Below are 19700 nucleotides of genomic sequence, written 5' to 3' on the forward strand. Positions count from 1 at the left end.
CCATAGTAGCATTTTTTAATTTGTTCTGTTTCAGGGTCTGTGTAGAAGCTTTGTTGCCAGATAAATTACTTTTTTCACTTGACTGTCTTGCTCACAAGTCGAACATAATGATTGGTGAAGTATTCCCTTACTCCAAAGAAGTGATGCATATACAGAGTATTTCTCATTGGGCACCTGCTAACATTGGACCTTACAGTCAGGCTATCAAAGTGAGTAAAGTTTGTTACTACTTGCTAGACTTTATTTGTTCCGAACTAAAAGAATGTAGAAAATTGTCATCTATAATTGGTTTTTCTGATTTACAACTCAAATCTTTTCCCATATTAATGATGTCTATTTTCTATTTATGTTGGCATTGTTAAAGATTAGAAATTCTTAATTTGGAAAAAGAAGAAAATGCACTATTATTCACATTGCTCTCTCTCCTTAAATAGAAATATTTTATAATAAATTGAAATGACATGTGTGTTCTAATTGTATAGTCAAATGTTTTTCTTGACATTTTAGCATGAGAGAATGTCTGGTGGCTCTTGTTGATTGTAGTATTATGTTTGAGAATAGGAAGCAGAGCAAAACTTTCTTCAGTATCAAAATGTAAAAAGTTCAACTTTAGAAAGCATTAATGCCCATCAATTTTAAATTATACCTAATATAAAAGATTTCTGTAGTGTTCAAAGAGTTTGTAAGTTTAAGGAGCTTATTTTTTTAGGTACAAACTATGTTCTTTTCCTATGATTATTTATCTTTAGGTAATTTATACTGTCATTTTAACTATAATTGAAGAAATGTTTGCCATCTTTACAGAAAATGAAAATGTTAATGGGCAGGTGTCTGTGTCTTTGCACATGAAAAAATTTCTTCCTCTTCCCTCAGCATGCAGACAAAGGTTGCTTTCTTATTTTTCTTTAGTTAAGCCTCAGATTTTGCCTTACAAAGATATGGTGCCCTAATTTGAGAACAGTCATAGCCTTATGAAATTTAAACTGATTATAGAATTTGATCTTTGAATAAGATCTAATTTATTCTCACACAATTCATTATCCTTATAATAATCTGTCAATCAATAAATAGTCCATATGCATTTATTAAATGCCTACTACATGCTAGTCATAGTGCTAAGAGCTAGGTATACAAAGAGACAAAAGACAGTCTCATCCCTCCAGGGACTCATCTAATGGAAGAGACAGCAAGCAAATATACAGGACAAATAGGAATTAGTTAACAGAAGGAAGATACCAGAATTAAGAAGAATTAGACTGGTATCCAACTTCTGGTTGTATATTTTCAGGTAGTACCCTATCTCTTAGAGACACCATAGTCTACTGAGGGACAACTTAATTTAAAAATAATTTCTTGTGTTGAACTTGAATCTGCTTCTTTGTAACTTATGTTCATTGATCATTGTTTTACTTTCTGGAATAACATAGAACAAGTATACTCCCTCTTTTATATTAGTTATCTTAAGATACCGTAAGACAACTTTTGGGTTCATTCCCTTATTCACTAGAGGTGTATCTGAAAGACATTTTTATATATTAAAAAAGGTTCTCTATTTTGTTTCCAAAGCATTGAACTTGGATTCAATTCAATTAAATAAGTACTTATTAAGAGCTTATAGTGTGCATGTCATATAATATGTTGAATATATGAACCCCAGAAAATTGTAGGATTTCCAAAGTCTAATTCTTTATCAATCCAAAGATATCAACTTAGCCACTCACACTGTAAAAACAAGCTGGATGAAAAACACGTGTTGCCTAAATTTTGACATGCATTTAGAGAACCTCGTTGAACTATTCAATCCATATGTATGTGGAAGGAGTTTGATGTTCATGTATATGTGTGTATATATATATATATATATATATATATATATATATAAACAGCATAATGTAATAGATAGAGAGCTAACCTCAGAGTCAGAAAAACTGAATCCAAATCCTTCCTCTGACATATACTAATTGTATAATCCTAGACAAATCATTTAAGTTCTCATTTTGCCTAGGCAACAATCCAAGGCAACAAGTTTCAGAACTTTTGTAACTACTCGAGTTAATTATTCATATACATTGGTAGAGAGAGTTTATTTTTTGGAAACTGACTGTGTCAATGAAATTACAGGTCCAGACCAAAAAAAAAAAATACATGCACACATTATATATATTGAGCCATACAGACATACTCTCATGCATATACACAAACCTGAAAGCCTGGGAAACTTAGAGACTTGCCCAAGGTGAAACAACCAAGTTGTATCAGAAAAAGGTCTTGATCCTACTTATTCCTGACTCCAAGGATCTATTAGCTACCACTCTGTAGTGCCTCTTAAGAGACAAACAGACACACACACACACACACACATGTATCTTGAACAGAAATGGCAGATAAAGAGTAAACTAGACCAAGAAACTAATAGAAAGAAAAAAAATCAGGTAGATTGCATGTGGTGAATTTTAATTTCAAGGAATTAAAGCTATTTTATATTACCAAAAAATCTATCCTTTTTTTTAAACAATGATATATACTCACTGGTATTATATGGCCATGTCACTCACAATCATGGAATACCACAATCTCAAAAGAATCCAAATTGCAGGTGACACAAAGTATAATAAAAAAGCATCAGATTGCAGGTTGCACTATATTACCAGTCAAGATGTGCTTAAAAAGTAGTAAAAGACAAGACAGTTCTCCAAAGAAGAAACATAAATTCTCAATAATTGTTTGCAAAATTTTTCAACGTTCCAATAATCAGAAAAACATCATTTAAAATGACTCTGAAACACTGACTCCCATCAAATTTCCAAATTTAGTTTAAAATAATAAAATTAATTGTTGCCATGGATGTTATTATACTGCTGTTAGAACTATAACCAAGGATGTTATTACACTGCTGTTAGAACTACAAATTCATACATTCTTTTTAGAAAGCAAAACAGAATTATATAATATGAGCTACGATACTATTCATGCCTTTAATGTAGTGATCCCTATACCCTGTTAAAGCCATTAATGGAGAGAATGACCTAAAGTTATACGAAAATATTTCTCACAGCACTATTTACAAAGCAAAAACCTAAAAACAACTCACGTGTACAACAATTAGAGAACTGTGTGCAAGTTGTAGTAAATGAACGTAATGGAATATTATTGTCACAAGAAATTACATATATGAAGATTATAAAAAATATGAGAATACCTGAACTATATATGTATAACGAAGGAAGAATGTGGAACCAAACAATATAAGCCATATAAATAATGAGAATAAAAATGGTTACTCTCTCATGCTTTCAACCCAGAGAGCAATTTAGATGGAGAAAGGAGATATTTTTTACTAAATTGTTGAGGTTGAGATGCACACTTCTTGAGCATCATATTGATAACAATTTTATGTACTATATTTTTATGTTTCTTCTTTTTTTCTAATTTGAATATGTAAAAGTCTGTTTTTGATAGAGGTAAAATGGGTCTACATCCTAATAGGCCTGAATGAGTTAGCTGCAATCTAGTTAAAGATAATAAAATCTTATCATCTACATAAAGATGCTGTTTCATTTCCTATAACTAGAGGGCATATGTCCAATTCATCTAATATCAATACCAAGTTATTTAAATGTAAAGTTAAGAGTGCTAGGACTTGGCTTTGTTTCACATTCTTCAGGGCTGTAATTTCATATGTCAGAAGGCTGTTCCTAATCTGTCAGACTCCAGTAACAGTATTGTGATGGAGGCTTTGGAGAAGCGTGGGGTCTATATCAGAGATACAGAGTTTGGCCCATAGGTGGTTACACTCACAGGTCTACAGACATTGTTCAGAAAGAGCTATTCCTTTCCTTGAATGTCAGCTCCTAGTGTTTACCAGACTTGTAAAGATATGTGAGATTTGCTCCCTCTGTTCTTAAGTGCTGCTGCTCCTGCCCTCCTTGCTTCTGATCATTCCTGAACTACTTAAATATTCCTGCCAAATAGTCCACAGACAGTTGAGAATTGTTTCTTTTGCAATAGTATCAAGGGTGAAAAAATAGTTCAGTGCAGCCTTGAAACAGCCTCAACTTTTCAGATGCCTATCTTTCTCCTCCCCTGCTAAAACTGGGTAGCAGTGGGGTGATAGGTATAATCATACAGCTAGGTCTTGAAATTGGTCCATTCTTTCTGGATATCAGTTTTGGATTATTCAGGCAAAGTATCTAAAATGTCCATACAATATGACCCATTCCTGGGCATGTGATATAAGGAGGGCAAACACAGAAGTAAAAGTGCCATGGCAAAGATTTGGAAATAAAATGGACACCCATCAAGTGGTAAACAGCTTAAAAAGTATAGTATATGGATGAGAGACAGAGAGAGAACTAACCTGAGAGTCAAGAAGACCTGGGTTCAAGTCCCATATACCGGTTGTGTGACCCTGGGTAAATCACTCAACCTCTTAGCGCCCCAGACAACTCTCTAAGGCTATAAGTGGCAGAGAAGTTGCCAACCGACTTTGGTAGAATTTCCTCAATGAGGAGTTCCTCATACGAAGGAAAACATAGGTTTAGTCCCTAACCATATCTCAATATGAATGCAATGGAATATTATTGGGCAATAATAAATGGCATACAAGAGAAATTCTGAGAAGCGTGAGATTTGCATGAACTGATGTACAGCAAAATAAGCAGAACCAAGAGAACTATTTCCACAATGACAAGATCATTAAAAGGAAGCAAACTCTGGATAAGTGAAGAGATAGTAAATCAGCCTATAATGACTGGGTACATTATCATATGCAGTCACTATATCTATCAGATGTTTTGCCTAATTATTTTTTAGTTACACAACAAATTACAAATTGTGCTTTAATTTCAATGGAAGGCTTACTACCCCTTCTCCAAAGTGACTATGATGAAAAAACAATTATCATCAATAAAATGATTTTTTAATAAAATGGGCAGTGTTGACTTGAGACTCAGCAAAGCGAGGGAAATTCTGAGGCTCCCCTAAAAAATTCTTAAGATGTAAGAAGGGAAAAGAGTTCACAAGTTCAGAGCTATTGATGTCATTTCTCCTAATTTTGCAATGCCTCCATGAGGACCAACTCTGTGAAGATAAGAGTTAAAGGTAGTTGGCACCTGATGACATCAATAATAGACCTTCTGGTGACTCCCATTTTTTGCAAGGCTAACTGTAGTCCAGAAAGAATGACTGCCATCATTATAAAGCTATGATAAAATTAGGCACAAAGTTATTTTCTTCACCAGAGTCTTAAGACTTGTAATAACCAGAGTATTTTAGGTCACAATTGATGTATGCTGGCATAAGTACACTGCTGACAGCTAGAAAGAGTGGCAAGCTCATGCAAATTACAGGTATTCACAACACAGGCTCTACAAATCACTCAGCAGGGCATCTGTTTAATTCCACAGGAGCCTTATGGGATCCTGCCAGCCATATCATAAGGGGATTTCCCCCAGAAAAAAAAAATGTACCTTGATAATGTCCTTTTAACCTCAGCCTGACAGAAACAGAGATTGATTAGGCATCTTCATTTCATAGACTAAAGGACTTAGTGTTACCAGTCCCTTTTCATAAAAATATGTGCTGTGGTTTATGTGAAAGTACTGGTCAGAAAGCCACATTTTGAAAATCTTCTTATTAGGAACATTTAATTCCTTTCAGTGGTTAACACTGTAAATTATTGACATCAAAAGCACTTCTGCTTCCAACATTGACCATCTTTAGGATTCTAAGTAAGAGAAAGCAAGATATGAGGAAAGGAACAGCAGATTTGGAGGTAGAGGATCTGACACCTGAGGTCTGCTCTGTATTAACTCTGTTACCTTGAATGTAATCTTACCTTTCTTAGCCCCAGTTTTCTCCTCTGTATAAAATGAGGGAGCTGAGCAGAATGGCCCCTTCCAACTCTAAATCCTGTGCTGTACTGTCTCCTGCTCTTACTAAAGTTGAATTTTGATCTAGATGAATTTTGTAAATGCTCACATCGTTGTTTTATACCTCGAAGAGTTCCTAAGATAAGTTCCAGTTTTCTTTAGTAGTGTTCGTAAGAATATAATCCCACTAAGGCAATTTTTCTACAACTATTTTATATTAACAGTATTCATCCATACATATATTATTGCTATCACAGAGCTCTCAAAATGATCTATCCCATACTTAGGGGAATAGTCATAGGGTAACTGTTTGGACCAAAATATCTGAATCTGTTCTTTAAAATGATTTTCTAGTTCTTTTTGTTGTAGTCTTTCCTTTCTTCTAACAAAATCAAGCCCAAAAATATGGTTGCCAAATAGGGGACTATTTGGCATTAGGTATTGTGACTATTAGGTATTTGTGACAATCTAACTCACACAAAACTCAAATCATAGAGCCAGCAGCTTAGCTTTGGTAAAGGACACGGAAGTACCAGGACCTGCCAGAATGTAGTGTTGGCAATCAAACTTCTCTTTTGAGAGTTGATAGTTTCCTCACGATCTTCCCTCTGTTGAGTACATTCAGCTGAGCTTGTGCATATGACTTCAGTTCATAAAAAGTTTACAAGTGCATCTGGAATGCTTAGCATTTGATTGTTACATAAATAAGTATTTGAGAACATATGTAAACTTGACAGTGTTAGTACCAGATGTTCCTATAATATGATAATGTACTTAGAATGTCCATTTACACTTTCAGTTTGTTTATTTTGGCACAATCTCTTTATCTTCTAATTTCGAGATAAGAACACATTAACCATATCTGCAGAATTGATCTTCTCCTGTGATGTGGCAGCATTCAAGTTACAGTCTGCCATGTTTTATATATAAAAGGACAAGTAATAGCAATATTAATTCCATTAGCATTTTTTCTATACTTAACCTCATAAAACACAAAATATGCCAACTTTTAATGTTTATAGCATGTGAAAGAGAAACAAATTCTACTGTGAATATATACATATATATTTACATATATGCTCTCAAAGTTATTTAGAAACTGATTATCCAGTTTGTGTATTGTCCAAGCATATTGCTTCTCCTTTTCTTTCTTTGACTACATACTATATAGATAATTTGTCTTTATTTCACGATTTTTCCCACCCCTTCTAAGCCATTCCCTTGACTTCAATACTTAGCCCTCAATGACCTGAAAGCATTTTTAGTTCATAGGATATGTAAGGCCCAATATCCTGTTAGAACCAATTACTATTCTCTCTAAATAATCTTTGGATTTATTTAATGCTTTTTAAATTTAATTTTTAGTGTGTAAGGACTATTACTTTCCTTCCTTTAGATTCACAGACTTTTAGTTTAATAATCCATTCTAGATTTATCAGAAATTGAAGTTAAGCTAATTTTCCTATGATTTAAAGTATTTATCTTCTTTTTCTTTTTGAAAAATTATGAAAATTTTTGCCTAACTAATTCTAAATTATCATTCCCATTCCCCATGACTCCTTGCACATCACCAACTGTCTCAGAAGACACAATTGCAGATTCTTTCAGTACCTTTGGATAATGTTCCCCAGTCTTCTCAACCTATCCTGCTACATTTGACACTGTATAGTTCTTAGGATCCTCTTCCCTCCACCCTTTTTTAAAATTGCCATCACCCTGATATTGTCACTAAAAAAGCAGGTAGAGCATATGGTTTTTGTTTTTTTTTTATTTCATTGGCAGACCAGGACCAAAAAACTCAGCACCACCTGACCACAGTACCAGTGACAAACCTCTCTATACTTAGCTTGGAAAGTAGACATAATCTATTATTACAACCATATTTTTTGCATAATGATCCTACAAATATTGGAGGGTTTTAATTCTTTTTAAGATGGCTTGTGTGTCATTTCTTCATCTCTAGAGAGTAGGACTACCAAAACAAATCTTGTGCTCCTAATTAATATATTCTGAGTTATAAAAATTACATAGGGAGTAACTATCAAAAAGAAACCCCTTTTTGAGGACATTTAGTACCATAAGCTAAAAAGTAGCTTCAGTATGGTACTCCATGTAGATACTGCATTGAAGTTCCCTTTTTGGTTACTATGTCTGATTTTAGGTTAAATGTCTAAGGAAATTATAAAACTGAAGAATATACAAAGGAGAATCATGAAGACTTTTTAGCTTATTTTTATGATTCTCCTTTGAACGTTCCTTGAATTGGGGGAGGGGTGCAGGAAGAAACTTTGGAGTTCCTACCAGAAAAATGTCCTGTTAGCTTCATGCAGAATAAAATTCTAAACAGAATACAAGATATTTAATCTTTACTTTAGGCTCCATGGCTTAAAGGATAGACTTTGTTTTTATTGTTTATTCCTTTTTTTTTTCATTTTTCATAAAAATTAGGATCCTGGATGCTTTTGTTGAACATGTTGGAAAACATGACTCAAAGTATTGTCTTTATAAAGATAACATGAAACCGTTCTATAAATACATTTAAATTATTTAAATCCATAAAAATTATCATCAGTACTTTCACATACTTTCTATTGACCTTCTCACTATGTAGCTCAAAAAAAATAGAAATCAGTAGCCTAAATATATGATTAAATACAATGAATGAGATTTAAAGTTTTTTTTTATATTTTAATTTGCTCATGATTGTTTTTTTATGTCAGGTGTTATTCAAAATTTTAGAAGAATATATTGAGAGACTGACTTTCTAATATTAAAATACAAAATTACTGTATAAGTTGTCATTGTGATAACTTTCAGGAGTCGTCAATAGGGCATGGATATCAAACTTTGTTCTTTAATTGGAGCCTGGATCCAGCAGTACAAGAAAGCACTAAGAGCTTTCCCAGAATAGTGACATGGTTACGACTGTGCCTTTTGCAATCTTTAATCATGGAATCACCAGTAAACAATGATCATATGTCTCTCACTCTACAGTGTTCTTCGGTTTCCAGAAACTTCTAGTCACTAACTACTTTAGGATTCTGTTTCTCAAACTAGTGGTTTCTTTGTGTGTACAAAATTGTCACTAACCCCGAGTTGACTTATACTCTGTTCCTCACATAGAATATTCAACTTCTCCATGGTTTTACATTGGCCATCCTAAACATCCTTTACATTTAGACCATACCTAAAATGTACCTTCTCATTACCCTTGCCTCACTGAATCCCTACCTTTATTCAAGATGCACTAATAGGCCTATACTCCAAAGAGATAAAAAAAAAAGATCCCATATGTACAAAAATATTAATAGAAACTCTGTTATGTTATAGCAACAAAACTGAAAACTAAGGTGATGCCTATCAATTGGAGAATGGTTGATTGGGTTATGCTATATTATATGATGGAATATTATTATACCGTGATAGTTGGAAATAGCTAAACAAATTATGAAATAGAAATGTAACGAAATATTATTATTGAGCTCAAGCATCCCTTTTACAGGAAATTTTTCCTGTTCCACTTGTGCCCCCACCAATTACCTTTATTTGTATGTGTGTGTGTGTGTGTGCATGCGTGTGTGCACATATAGGTACTTGTTTTCTGAATGTTTGTTCCTTGAGGAGGGGGGAGGAAACAAGCATTTAGTAAGTGCCCTACTATATATGCCAGGCACTGAGCTAAAGTGATTTACCTCATTTGATCCTTACAAAAACCTTAAGAGGTAGGGGCTTTTATTATCCCCCTACAATTGAGGAACCTGAGGCAGACAGAGATGCCCAGGGTCATACAGCTGGTAAATGTCTGAGGCTAGATCTGAAATCATTTCTTCCTAACTCCAGGCCTGATCCTTTCATACACTATCTGCCCTAGTGAACAGAGATGATCCCATTCTTTATATGTATATCCCTGGCATCTAGCACAATGTGGCACACATACTATGTGCTTAATCATGCATGGTGATGGATTCATCAAAACCTTGGAATTTTTGCTAAGTTAATTTTGACTGTTGAGCACAGTGAGATAGTAGTTGGAGTAATTGGAGTAACATTATAGGGCAATAGTTGTGTTTCTGACTTTTAAAAAATTTGTTCTTAGAGGTATGTCACTTAGCCACTGTCTGATAAGGACCATTAAAATAAACTCTAATTAGAAACCTATTTCAGTACAAAATAAAAGCATTTTCCACATTAAATAATAGTTTTCTGTGAAGACGACAATTGTTGATTCAGTGCTTAGTATCCATAAGACTTAAGAGACCTTAGAGTTTATCCTGTCCTGTCTACTTATTATATAAATGAGAGAAGTAAGTTCTAAAGAGATTAAGTAACAGGTAATAAGTAACAGAGCCATGATTTAAAGTCAGGTCTTCTGACTCCAAACTAAGTGTCCTTTTCACTATACCACATAACATCCCCATCTGCTCTGATTACTCTGTTAGCTTTTGAAATAACCCAGCCACTTGGGTTATTCAGGAAATTACTCCAACAAAGATCCTTGGGGATTTGGTAACTCCAAAGATGTCCTGCAGGGGCTTCCATAGAATGACCTTTCCAGATTAGATGCCTTGGTGGTCCAGGATGGATTCTGAGAATAACTTAGCTGAACTTAATTGAAAAATGTTTTAGAGGAGGCCAATCAGAAACCTGATGTGGGCATCACAACAGATTTATAAGGAATAACCATATAAAATACTTCTAAAACTAATAATTAGAAAAATATAAATAAGAACTCTGCATACACATCAGGTTGTCAAAAATGACAATTCTTGAAGAGGTTATATAAAAACAAATACATTCATGTTGATGAAGGTATGGATTGGTACAAGCTTTCTAGAAAGTAATTTGGAACTTTGCCTCCAAAAGTCACTACACTGTTTACACCCTTTGACCCAATGAATCCCTAGTAGGCCTGTGCCCCAAAGAAATTTTGAGAGAGAGAGAGAGATGTGCAAAAATGTACATTTTGTACAAAAATATAGCAACTTTTTTTTGTTACATTACAGAACTAGAAACTGAGGGAGAACCCATCATTTGGGGAATGGCTGAACAAACTATAGTATACAAAAGTAATGGAACATTATTGTTCTATAAGAAATAATAAAAACAATTTCAGAGAAACCTGAGAAAACTAATAGGAACTATTGCTAAGTGAAGTGAGTAGCAGAACCAGGAGAACAATTTATATATTGATAAAGGAAAACAACTTTCAAAGACTTAAGGACTTGGGTCAGTGCAATGACTAAGTATAATTCTAGAGAATTCATGACAAAGCATGCTACTCACCTCTTGAAAGAGAGGTGATGGAAACAGATTGAAACATACTTTCTTGGACATGGCTAATGTGGGAATTCATTTTTGCTGGACTGTGCATATTTCTTACAAGGGTTTTCTTTTTCTTTTCCAATGGATGGGGTGGATAGAGGGGTACAAGGATAGAATTATCAAGAAAGAAGAAGAAATGAAAGTCATTGAAACATTTTTTAATGCTGAGAAGGATGGCCAAAAGGAAACAATAAAGCAAGTCGAACAGCTTTGAAAGTTACCTATAGAACACCTATTAAAAAGGAAAAAGAAGGCACACATACTAGAGATCTGCAGTATCATCTTCCCTCTGCTTTTTTCCTGTTATACTTTATGTATCAAAATCATCATATTTTGCATTTGGTTCAGAATATTTTTGAATTAAATTTTTGAAAACATTTTCAAAAGAAATATTCAAGATGAAAAATTTTATATCATGAAGCCATGATCCACAATGACAGTTAGTTTTTTCCAGTCAGTAGAGAGATTCTCCTTAGCACTTTTGTTCTATCAGCAAATCATTATTACCCTCCATTTTCCATCACCACTCCATACTCCAGATATTGCCTTCATATGGAACTTCCTACAAAGATAGAACTGGATTTATCTGCAATCATCACAGATATATCACCATGAAGATGGAATTTATGACAAGCGATTTTCTCAGCATGTGACCTTGACTCATTTAGAGCCTCATTTGCATTTGGACCTCTTCAATTTTTACCCATATGTATTTTATATAATTTGCATAATGTCCCCATCAAGATCTCTTTCAGAGCAACCCCTCTGAGTTCGCCCTTCCAATAACGTGGGAACAATTAAACCTGGGTCACTTCTCAGATTGGTGTTGTTGAGAACATTTTCACAAGGTGACTCCCCCAGAGTCTGTAACCTTGCTCAAATTGGTTATTTATATATTGTCAGTAAAGTGCAAGCCTCATGAGGATAGGTACTGTTAACATTTTTGTCATTCTTTTCCCAGAAGCTAGCATAGCGCTTGCACATTAATAAATATATGTTGAATTGGATTGATACTAGTAGTAATCCTCAGTAATAGGGAGTTGTATCTCTCAATATACTCTAATCACAACTTAATCAGAGAATCTTAGATTTGGAGCTTGAGGGGACCTCAAGATATCACCTGATTAAACATATGCTTTCAGGCAGGAAAAATGCTGTTATTGATCCATTTTTAGATCTGAATCAGTTCAATTCAGCAAGGTCATTGATGATCATTCTCAAACTAGATTTCAAAACACCCTGTGTCTTTACATTTTTGCATTCATATAACTGAAAGTTTCAAAGAATATAAGATCCCACTGTATTTTTTTATTGTCTATTAAAAAAAACATTTTATTTGATAGACCAAAATGTTTCCCTAAAGACTTTTCTCCAACAAGAAGTCTCCCATATTTGTTAAAATCACACAATTAGATAACTTTGTCTGACAATTCTGATTATTAATATAAAGCAATGTATCCTATTTCATAAGGTTGATGTTCTACATCTTGATGAACTAATGAACTGCCTAATGATATCCTATCCCCAAAATTTTCATTTTTTGTGTATTTATTGTTTTTACTTATCTGTCTGCATATTATTGCCCACATCAAACCTCAAACAAATGTAAACTGACTTAGATTTGAGGGTTGTTTTGTTTTTGTCTTTGTGTCCCCGATGCCTTGTGTGATGTACAACACATAGTATGTGCTGAATAAATGCTTGTTGAATGAAGCATAAAATAGGTAGGTGTATGTTCAACAAATGTGTCTGCCTTTGTCAGAGAAGATATGTGGTAAACTATTCATATCAAAGTAGAATTCTCTGTATATTTTTACACTGTTAAATATACTCATATTATACATATATACATAAATATTACATAAGTGTTTAAGTCATTAAAGCTTAAAATTGTACTGAGATTTTTGGGACTTCATAAATATGACAAGTTCCTCCAGATACTTCTATTTATAGACAATATTGTAGTGAATTCATTAATGATAAGAATATTACAAATTTCCTAAGTGAGATAGGTAATCACTTCAAAGAGTTCAAATGGGGCATTAAAAAAGAAGAAAGAAAGGAAATAATTACATGCATAGGAAATATCAAGTAGAGTGGCATTATAAGTCTGAAGAGGGATCACTGGAAGGTAAATAGGAGTACCCATTATTGGTTAAGTGAATGACTCAATGTCACAAATGTATACATCCTGCCTCTTAGTACAGTTCTCCTGGCTCTATATCACACTGCTAATGCTCAAAGCATTTGACCATCTTACAGATAAAATCTCACAGTGTGAGAAGGCAAATGGTAGATTGTCGAAACTGAAATTAATATTTTTGGGATCTTAACTTCTGAATTGATAATATAACCCAGTTTTAAATTTTGAAATTTAAGTCATGTTCAGATATTATGTAAACACAGAATTGACTTTAAGAAGTCTAACTATATTCATACATGTTCAACACAAGTTTGCACAATGATTTTAGAAATGGGGAAAGCTATGAGTGTGTCTATATCTCATTAACTAAACTTCATTTTACTGTGCCTTGAATTATTAGACTAATCAAGAAGAATGTACCAGGTGTTTAGACCGATCTAGTTAGCATTTGTGTAGGAGGGGAAATACAACAGGGAAAAACACAAGATCGCAAGATCAGCACATCATTCAAGGTGATGTGACAATGGGTCTTGAACAGGATATCCTGGCAACATAATGAGTATGGCTAGTAGGGCTAGGTCAGAATGGAGCAAGAACAAAAGATGAGCAATTCCTCTTAGAGGAACCAGCTGGTCTAAGGTGATCCAAAGTGCACAGATGGTGAATGCCCACCTTAAAACAGTATCATTACCATGCATAAAAATAACTATGAAAAAAGTATACAATAGTCTTAACAAAAGTGGAGGGTGACTGAGCCATTTTAGATGTTCATGGGGATTTTGGTTTTTCACTGTGGAATTATTAGTGATAAAGTTGTGGGATTTGGGGGAATATATTCACAAGTGGTCAGCTAATTACAGAAACTAAACATTTCTGATTCTCTCTTCTACCTCAAAATGCACAGAAACTCTGACAGTGAGTTTCTTATATGACAAGTGAGTTTCTTATATGACAAGTAGAAAGCAGGTCTGTGGTAAGGACTGACAAAAACTAGTATAACTGGAGATATATTTAAATATACAAATTATGCTGAGGAATTTAGAAATATTTAGGTAACCAATAACAATGTAGCATATAAATGCATTGGAAGACTTATTGGATTTTGTTTGTTTTTTTTATTTTGTTTATGTTGAAAACATAAAAAAACACACTTTCTCAAATTTGTAATCATTGTCACTACCTTATGAAATACAATATAAATATAAATAATGATTCTAGACATCATATTGGGAATTTCACTTGGCCTAGCAATAATTCTCATTTTTTAAAATATAATACATATTTATATTGGTAAATTAGCCTAGAAAGAGCAGAGCAACCTTGCTTCATTCATATATCCATTCATCTAATAACTATATACTGAGCCTTGTATGTAAATGTAGCACACAGTATCTCTTACCATTTGGGTGTTAGACTCATAATGATTCTCTGTGTGTCTCTCCATGTAATTAACTCATGAGTATTATCCTACTTGTTCCCAAATAAGGAATGTGAAGGGAATAGCTCAAACAAGGCCACATTTCCAGTCTGGCCACTCACAAACCCAGGGTATAGTAAAAGTTTTAAAACCAGTACAGTTGTAAATCCAGATATAGTTAAAATGTTAAAAGTAGATAGCATCACTTGGTTCAGTGTATGTGGAATATGTGTGTGTGTTTGTATATATATATATACATATATATATATATATATCCATCCTGTTTTCTTTTCTAAGATGACCACTACCCTCTTCTTTTGCCCAAGCCAACTGCAATAATCTCTTCATTGGTTTCTCTGCCTCATCTCTCCCTCCAATCCATTCTCCACACAGCTACCTAAGTGATATTCCTTAAGCACAGATATGACTCTCTTGCCAAGTAAGCTTCAAGGACTCTGTTATCCCTAGTATCAAATGCAGACTTCTCTGTTTGTCCTTTAAAACTTTTCATGATTTTGGTCCCAGACTATTCTTCCATCCTTATTTTACGTTTTTCTTCTTAAAGGTCTCTTTGGCTCAGCCAAACCATCCCCCTTGCTGTCCCTCCCACAATATTTTATTTCCAGGAGTAGAGCCCTTCTGTGACTTTGCACAGGTTATCACCTATCCCCAAAATGTCCTCTCTTTTTATCCTTATCCCTTAGAATCCCTTGTTTTCATCAAAGCTCTGCCACATTTTACATAAGTAAAGTCTTTCCTGATCTCCCTTCCCAAATTACCTTCTATTTCTTTTGTATATACTTAGAAGCATATATATTGTTTCCCCTATAGAATGTAACTTGTTTCATATATACCTTTGCATCTCCAGTGACTAGCACAGTATTGGGCACAGAGTAGGCAAGTAATAAATGATTACATGTGATATGCATCTTTTTTGTAAGTGATCAAAATGTCCCATAAAGCCCAAGCTTTGAAGAATAAATGTGGTTGTGCACTTACTTTTTTTATTTCTCAATAAATATAACTTCAAGAAAAATATTGATGCTCTTATGAGGACACCAGGACTGTTACAGGATATAAAAGGAATTAGAAGCTACTTAGCTTTAGTAATCCTTGCAGACACACTGAGTTGAATTGATGTCTGGATTTGGAATTTCAGATATGTTTTCCCTGAGGCAAGGACTTTAGGGTTTTTCCATGGAATCAAAGAATTTAGAGATTAAAAAAATGACATTTATCATTTCTTCTCCCTGTCAGCTCAGAACTTTTCATCACAGTAACCCTTCTTAATACTGGATGAATATGCCTTTAAATGTTTCTATTGTTAGAAGATCTATCATCTGGGAGATGTGTCCACATATATAATGTCAAACTGTACACACATAGTTTTGACCAAATTGACAGAGGTGATATGATCTGGAGAAAGATAACTAGACACAGAGAATAGGGAAACTTAGATTCTCCTTTCAGCTGTGCCTCTAACTAGATCTGTGATCCTGGATGTTACTTAACTTCTTTAGGCCCTAATTTGTTGAAGAGCTTCTGTGAAATGATGTAGTTAGCCTAGATGTTCTCAGAGGTCCCTTCTAACTCTGAATTCTGTTAGCCTAATAGCCTATTCATTTACTCACAAAATCAGTCAAATTAGTTGTTTGACTGAATTGACTAAATTGGCCCTCTTAGTCCAAACATTTGCAGGGGGCAGAGGGGAAAGGGGCGGGGGGAGAGGAGTTATGTGTATAAGCACAGCATTTAAGAAAACCAGGTGGTTATTTCTGAGAGCTTTGATGTTCATTTCCTTAATTACATTATTCACATTGACAGTCCTATAAAGATAGTTATCTCACACATAATGTCAGTATATCTTTTTCTATGTTTATTTTCTTCTGGAATATAACTATAGACTGTTATCAAGGCCACTTAAATATGAAAGGTAACATGATTCATCTCTTTAAGACCTTCTTTCCTCAGAGGACAAGGGCACAAAGAAGGAAGATCTGATCCCAAATGAGATTTGTGGTTATGTCTAAAAAATGCCAGAATGTTCAGTTGAAATATGAGTAGTCATTCAACCAATTGTTTTTTCTTCCTAATAGAAAATGACTGATTTGACCGATTTCTTTACACTGAATTGAGTATTTTATTATGGTAACTATATGTTTTGACATTGCATAAACTAAATTTAAATGTTCTTTAAGTCACAGGATGCTATAAATTCCTTTGTCAAGCAGTTATTCTGTACCACTCAAAATATAACATACTTATCATTTGTAACTGAATCTAATTGCAAATTTATATGTGTAGAATCGATTAGTCAGCTCAAAAATAAGACCCCTTTCTTCAGCGGCCCATGCTTAATAGAAAATAGTATTAAGAAAATTCATAAAGTTAGAATACCATTTTACATTTGAGGATTTGGGTTACTAAATCAGATAGTAAGTAAGCCCCAGTTTATAAACATACTGTGGTCCAAGGATTGGCTTATAATTCAGTCATTTGGAACTTGAAGCTTATCTTTTTTCCCTAGAAGCAATGTTGTAAAAAAATTTTAGGCTCTCAGGCTGGCCAAATATCTGTTTTACCTATCATGTTGCTGAAGTATAGTGCGTTTTCAACTATACCTACATAATTTATAACATTATTTCTATGGGAAACAACTTCTATGGGAAATTTTATTTCATATACTTACTCAAGATATCAGAAATTCTCTTCCTCTGAATGTCTGCTGCAACCGTATGATCAACAGCTCCTCTGGAGTTGACATCTAGGGATAGGGGCTCTGTGGAGGAATAGACGGATTGGAATAAATATACCTGGATACCAGTAATTTATTAATTCTCAGTCTCCATAAGAGATAGTCATCTAGGTCAGTCACTTCCCTACTATTCTGAATTGGAGAACAAAACTTAGGAGTATGAGGGCCCATAACTTAGTAGTACAATGGGCTCCCCTTTTCCTGCCACCCATGAGTGTATATGAGCCATTCATAAATTATTCTCAAACCAAGGACTTCCTGTACTGGCATTGTAGTTCCATAATAAAGCAAGACACTGGCACAATAATTAAGCCATCGAATCTAAATATCAGAGTTGTACATGTGTTATGCCCATTTGTAACTGAGTCCAGGTAGATATTTAGGTAAAAATAACCAGGAAAACATTTTTTAACTTCATTATAAATTAAATAATTACTCAAAGATCATTCCAACCCAAATCCAAGGAGGAGACACAAGGTTTAATTGTGGATGTGCTATTTACAGATTAATTAGGACATTTAACTTCATTTTTAATACTACAGAATTAATCCCATAAAAATTAGTGATCTCGAAGGAGTCAGTTGTCAACTCTGACAGAATCTCTTTGCCATAATCTATTAAAATGCTGCTTTTATCTTGTCTTGCCTGTGTCATATTTTATGGATTTTTTCATAAACACTGCCTATACTTCATAAATGTCTCAATTTTCTAGTCTATTAACATTACTTCAAAAGCAATTGATAAAAGAGTAGGGCATGCATGAAATAATACACCAATAATGTGAAGTGCTGGAGGCAAGAACAGTGGGTAGGATCTGCACAGCTTGTGAGCTGAAACAATGAAAGGATGTTTTATCTACTACAATAAAGAAACAAATGATCATTTTTGATAGTAGAAAAAAAGATTGCTAGTAATTGGGCAGATGAAAAATGGGGTATATAGGAAATATAACATTTTGAAAATGATAACTGAATTGATGAAACAAACATTTCCAAGTGTATATTTACAATTTAGGAAACCTTTCCCCTTGAGTTATAATAGATACTGCATTCAGTTTGCATTGGTGTGGTCCTAAGTATGATAATGTTATTCTTTTTTCAAAATATATTTGTTTTGTATATGTGGAAACATATATATGTGTATATGTGTGAGACATACATTAAAATACATATCTACTTTCATTTATATAAAACCTTTAGTAAATATAAGAACCAATGATTATTTGAAGTGTCATTATAAAATCTCTATAATTAGTTTCCTTTTCTTAGTCATATTAGTCTATTTTGCTTTTTGTGTGTGGATAGTAGACATAGGTCTTTGAGATCCTGATGTCATCCAATAGTCTATAAAGTATAGCATATTTAAGTAACAAAATTAAAAAATTAACTAAATAAGGTCCCAAGACTTGTAAGTGTTAAGGAGAGTATTCATTTCTTTCTATAGGTAATACATCAAAAGTCTGTTCAGTGATAATAATAATAGCATTTATGTAGCACTTTAAAGTTTGCAAAACATTTTACAAAAATTATCATTTTAAACCTGGAATAGTTGTTTTTATTATTTTTCATTTCACAATGAGAAAATTGGGGCACACAGAGAGGTTAAGTGATTTGCCTGAAATCACACAGCTAAGAAATATATGAGGTTGAATTTGAACTCAGATCTTGCTGACTTCAGGTTCAGTGTTCTATCTGTTGCACCATATAGCTTCTTTAAATAGTTTCAGTTCCAAATAGTTTTATTTACATCTAGTAAATGATTTTTGAAAAATTAGTTGTTGAGCATGTATTAAATGAACACATTTAAAAAAGAGAAATTATGATAATCTAAATTTAACATTCTTCCATCTTATACTTTACCTTCATCATGGGATATAGATAAAAAACAAATACTTTTTTTATATATAGCTCTCAGGGCAACATGTTTTTATATTTTAGTGGCTTGTAAAACCAAGGAAGGGTTTTTGTTTTCATTTTCATGATAAAAGCAACCAAGTAGTGAGGAAAAAGCAGGATCTTGGAGTTAAGAATCCTGCCTGTACTACCTAGCCCTTTTGGGATCATAAGAAAGTTAATTTATCTATTTGGGTTTCTGTATCCTCAGATATAAAGAGAGGGAGTTGAAATTGCATGTTTTCTAAATTCCTTTCAAGTTCTAAATGTATAACATTGTTGGAAATACAAAATCGTGTCA

The 19700-nt window shown here is 33.6% G+C and overlaps 1 protein-coding gene across 2 annotated transcripts in view; it reads left to right on the plus strand.

Annotated features, from left to right (window-relative positions):
* DPH6 (diphthamine biosynthesis 6) overlaps window positions 1-19700 on the plus strand; it is a 499664-nt gene that overhangs the window by 291395 nt on the left and 188569 nt on the right. For both annotated transcript variants that reach the window (XM_069097640.1, XM_069097641.1), the window contains exon 12: window positions 35-209. In XM_069097640.1, the coding sequence (XP_068953741.1) occupies window positions 35-209 (175 nt within the window). The remainder of the gene's footprint in view (window positions 1-34; window positions 210-19700) is intronic.

This window comes from Petaurus breviceps, unplaced genomic scaffold (assembly GCF_028583685.1).
Source record: "Petaurus breviceps papuanus isolate PSGF00001 unplaced genomic scaffold, PetGlider_PUasm1.0 37, whole genome shotgun sequence".
In the NCBI taxonomy this organism is placed as follows: domain Eukaryota; kingdom Metazoa; phylum Chordata; class Mammalia; order Diprotodontia; family Petauridae; genus Petaurus; species Petaurus breviceps.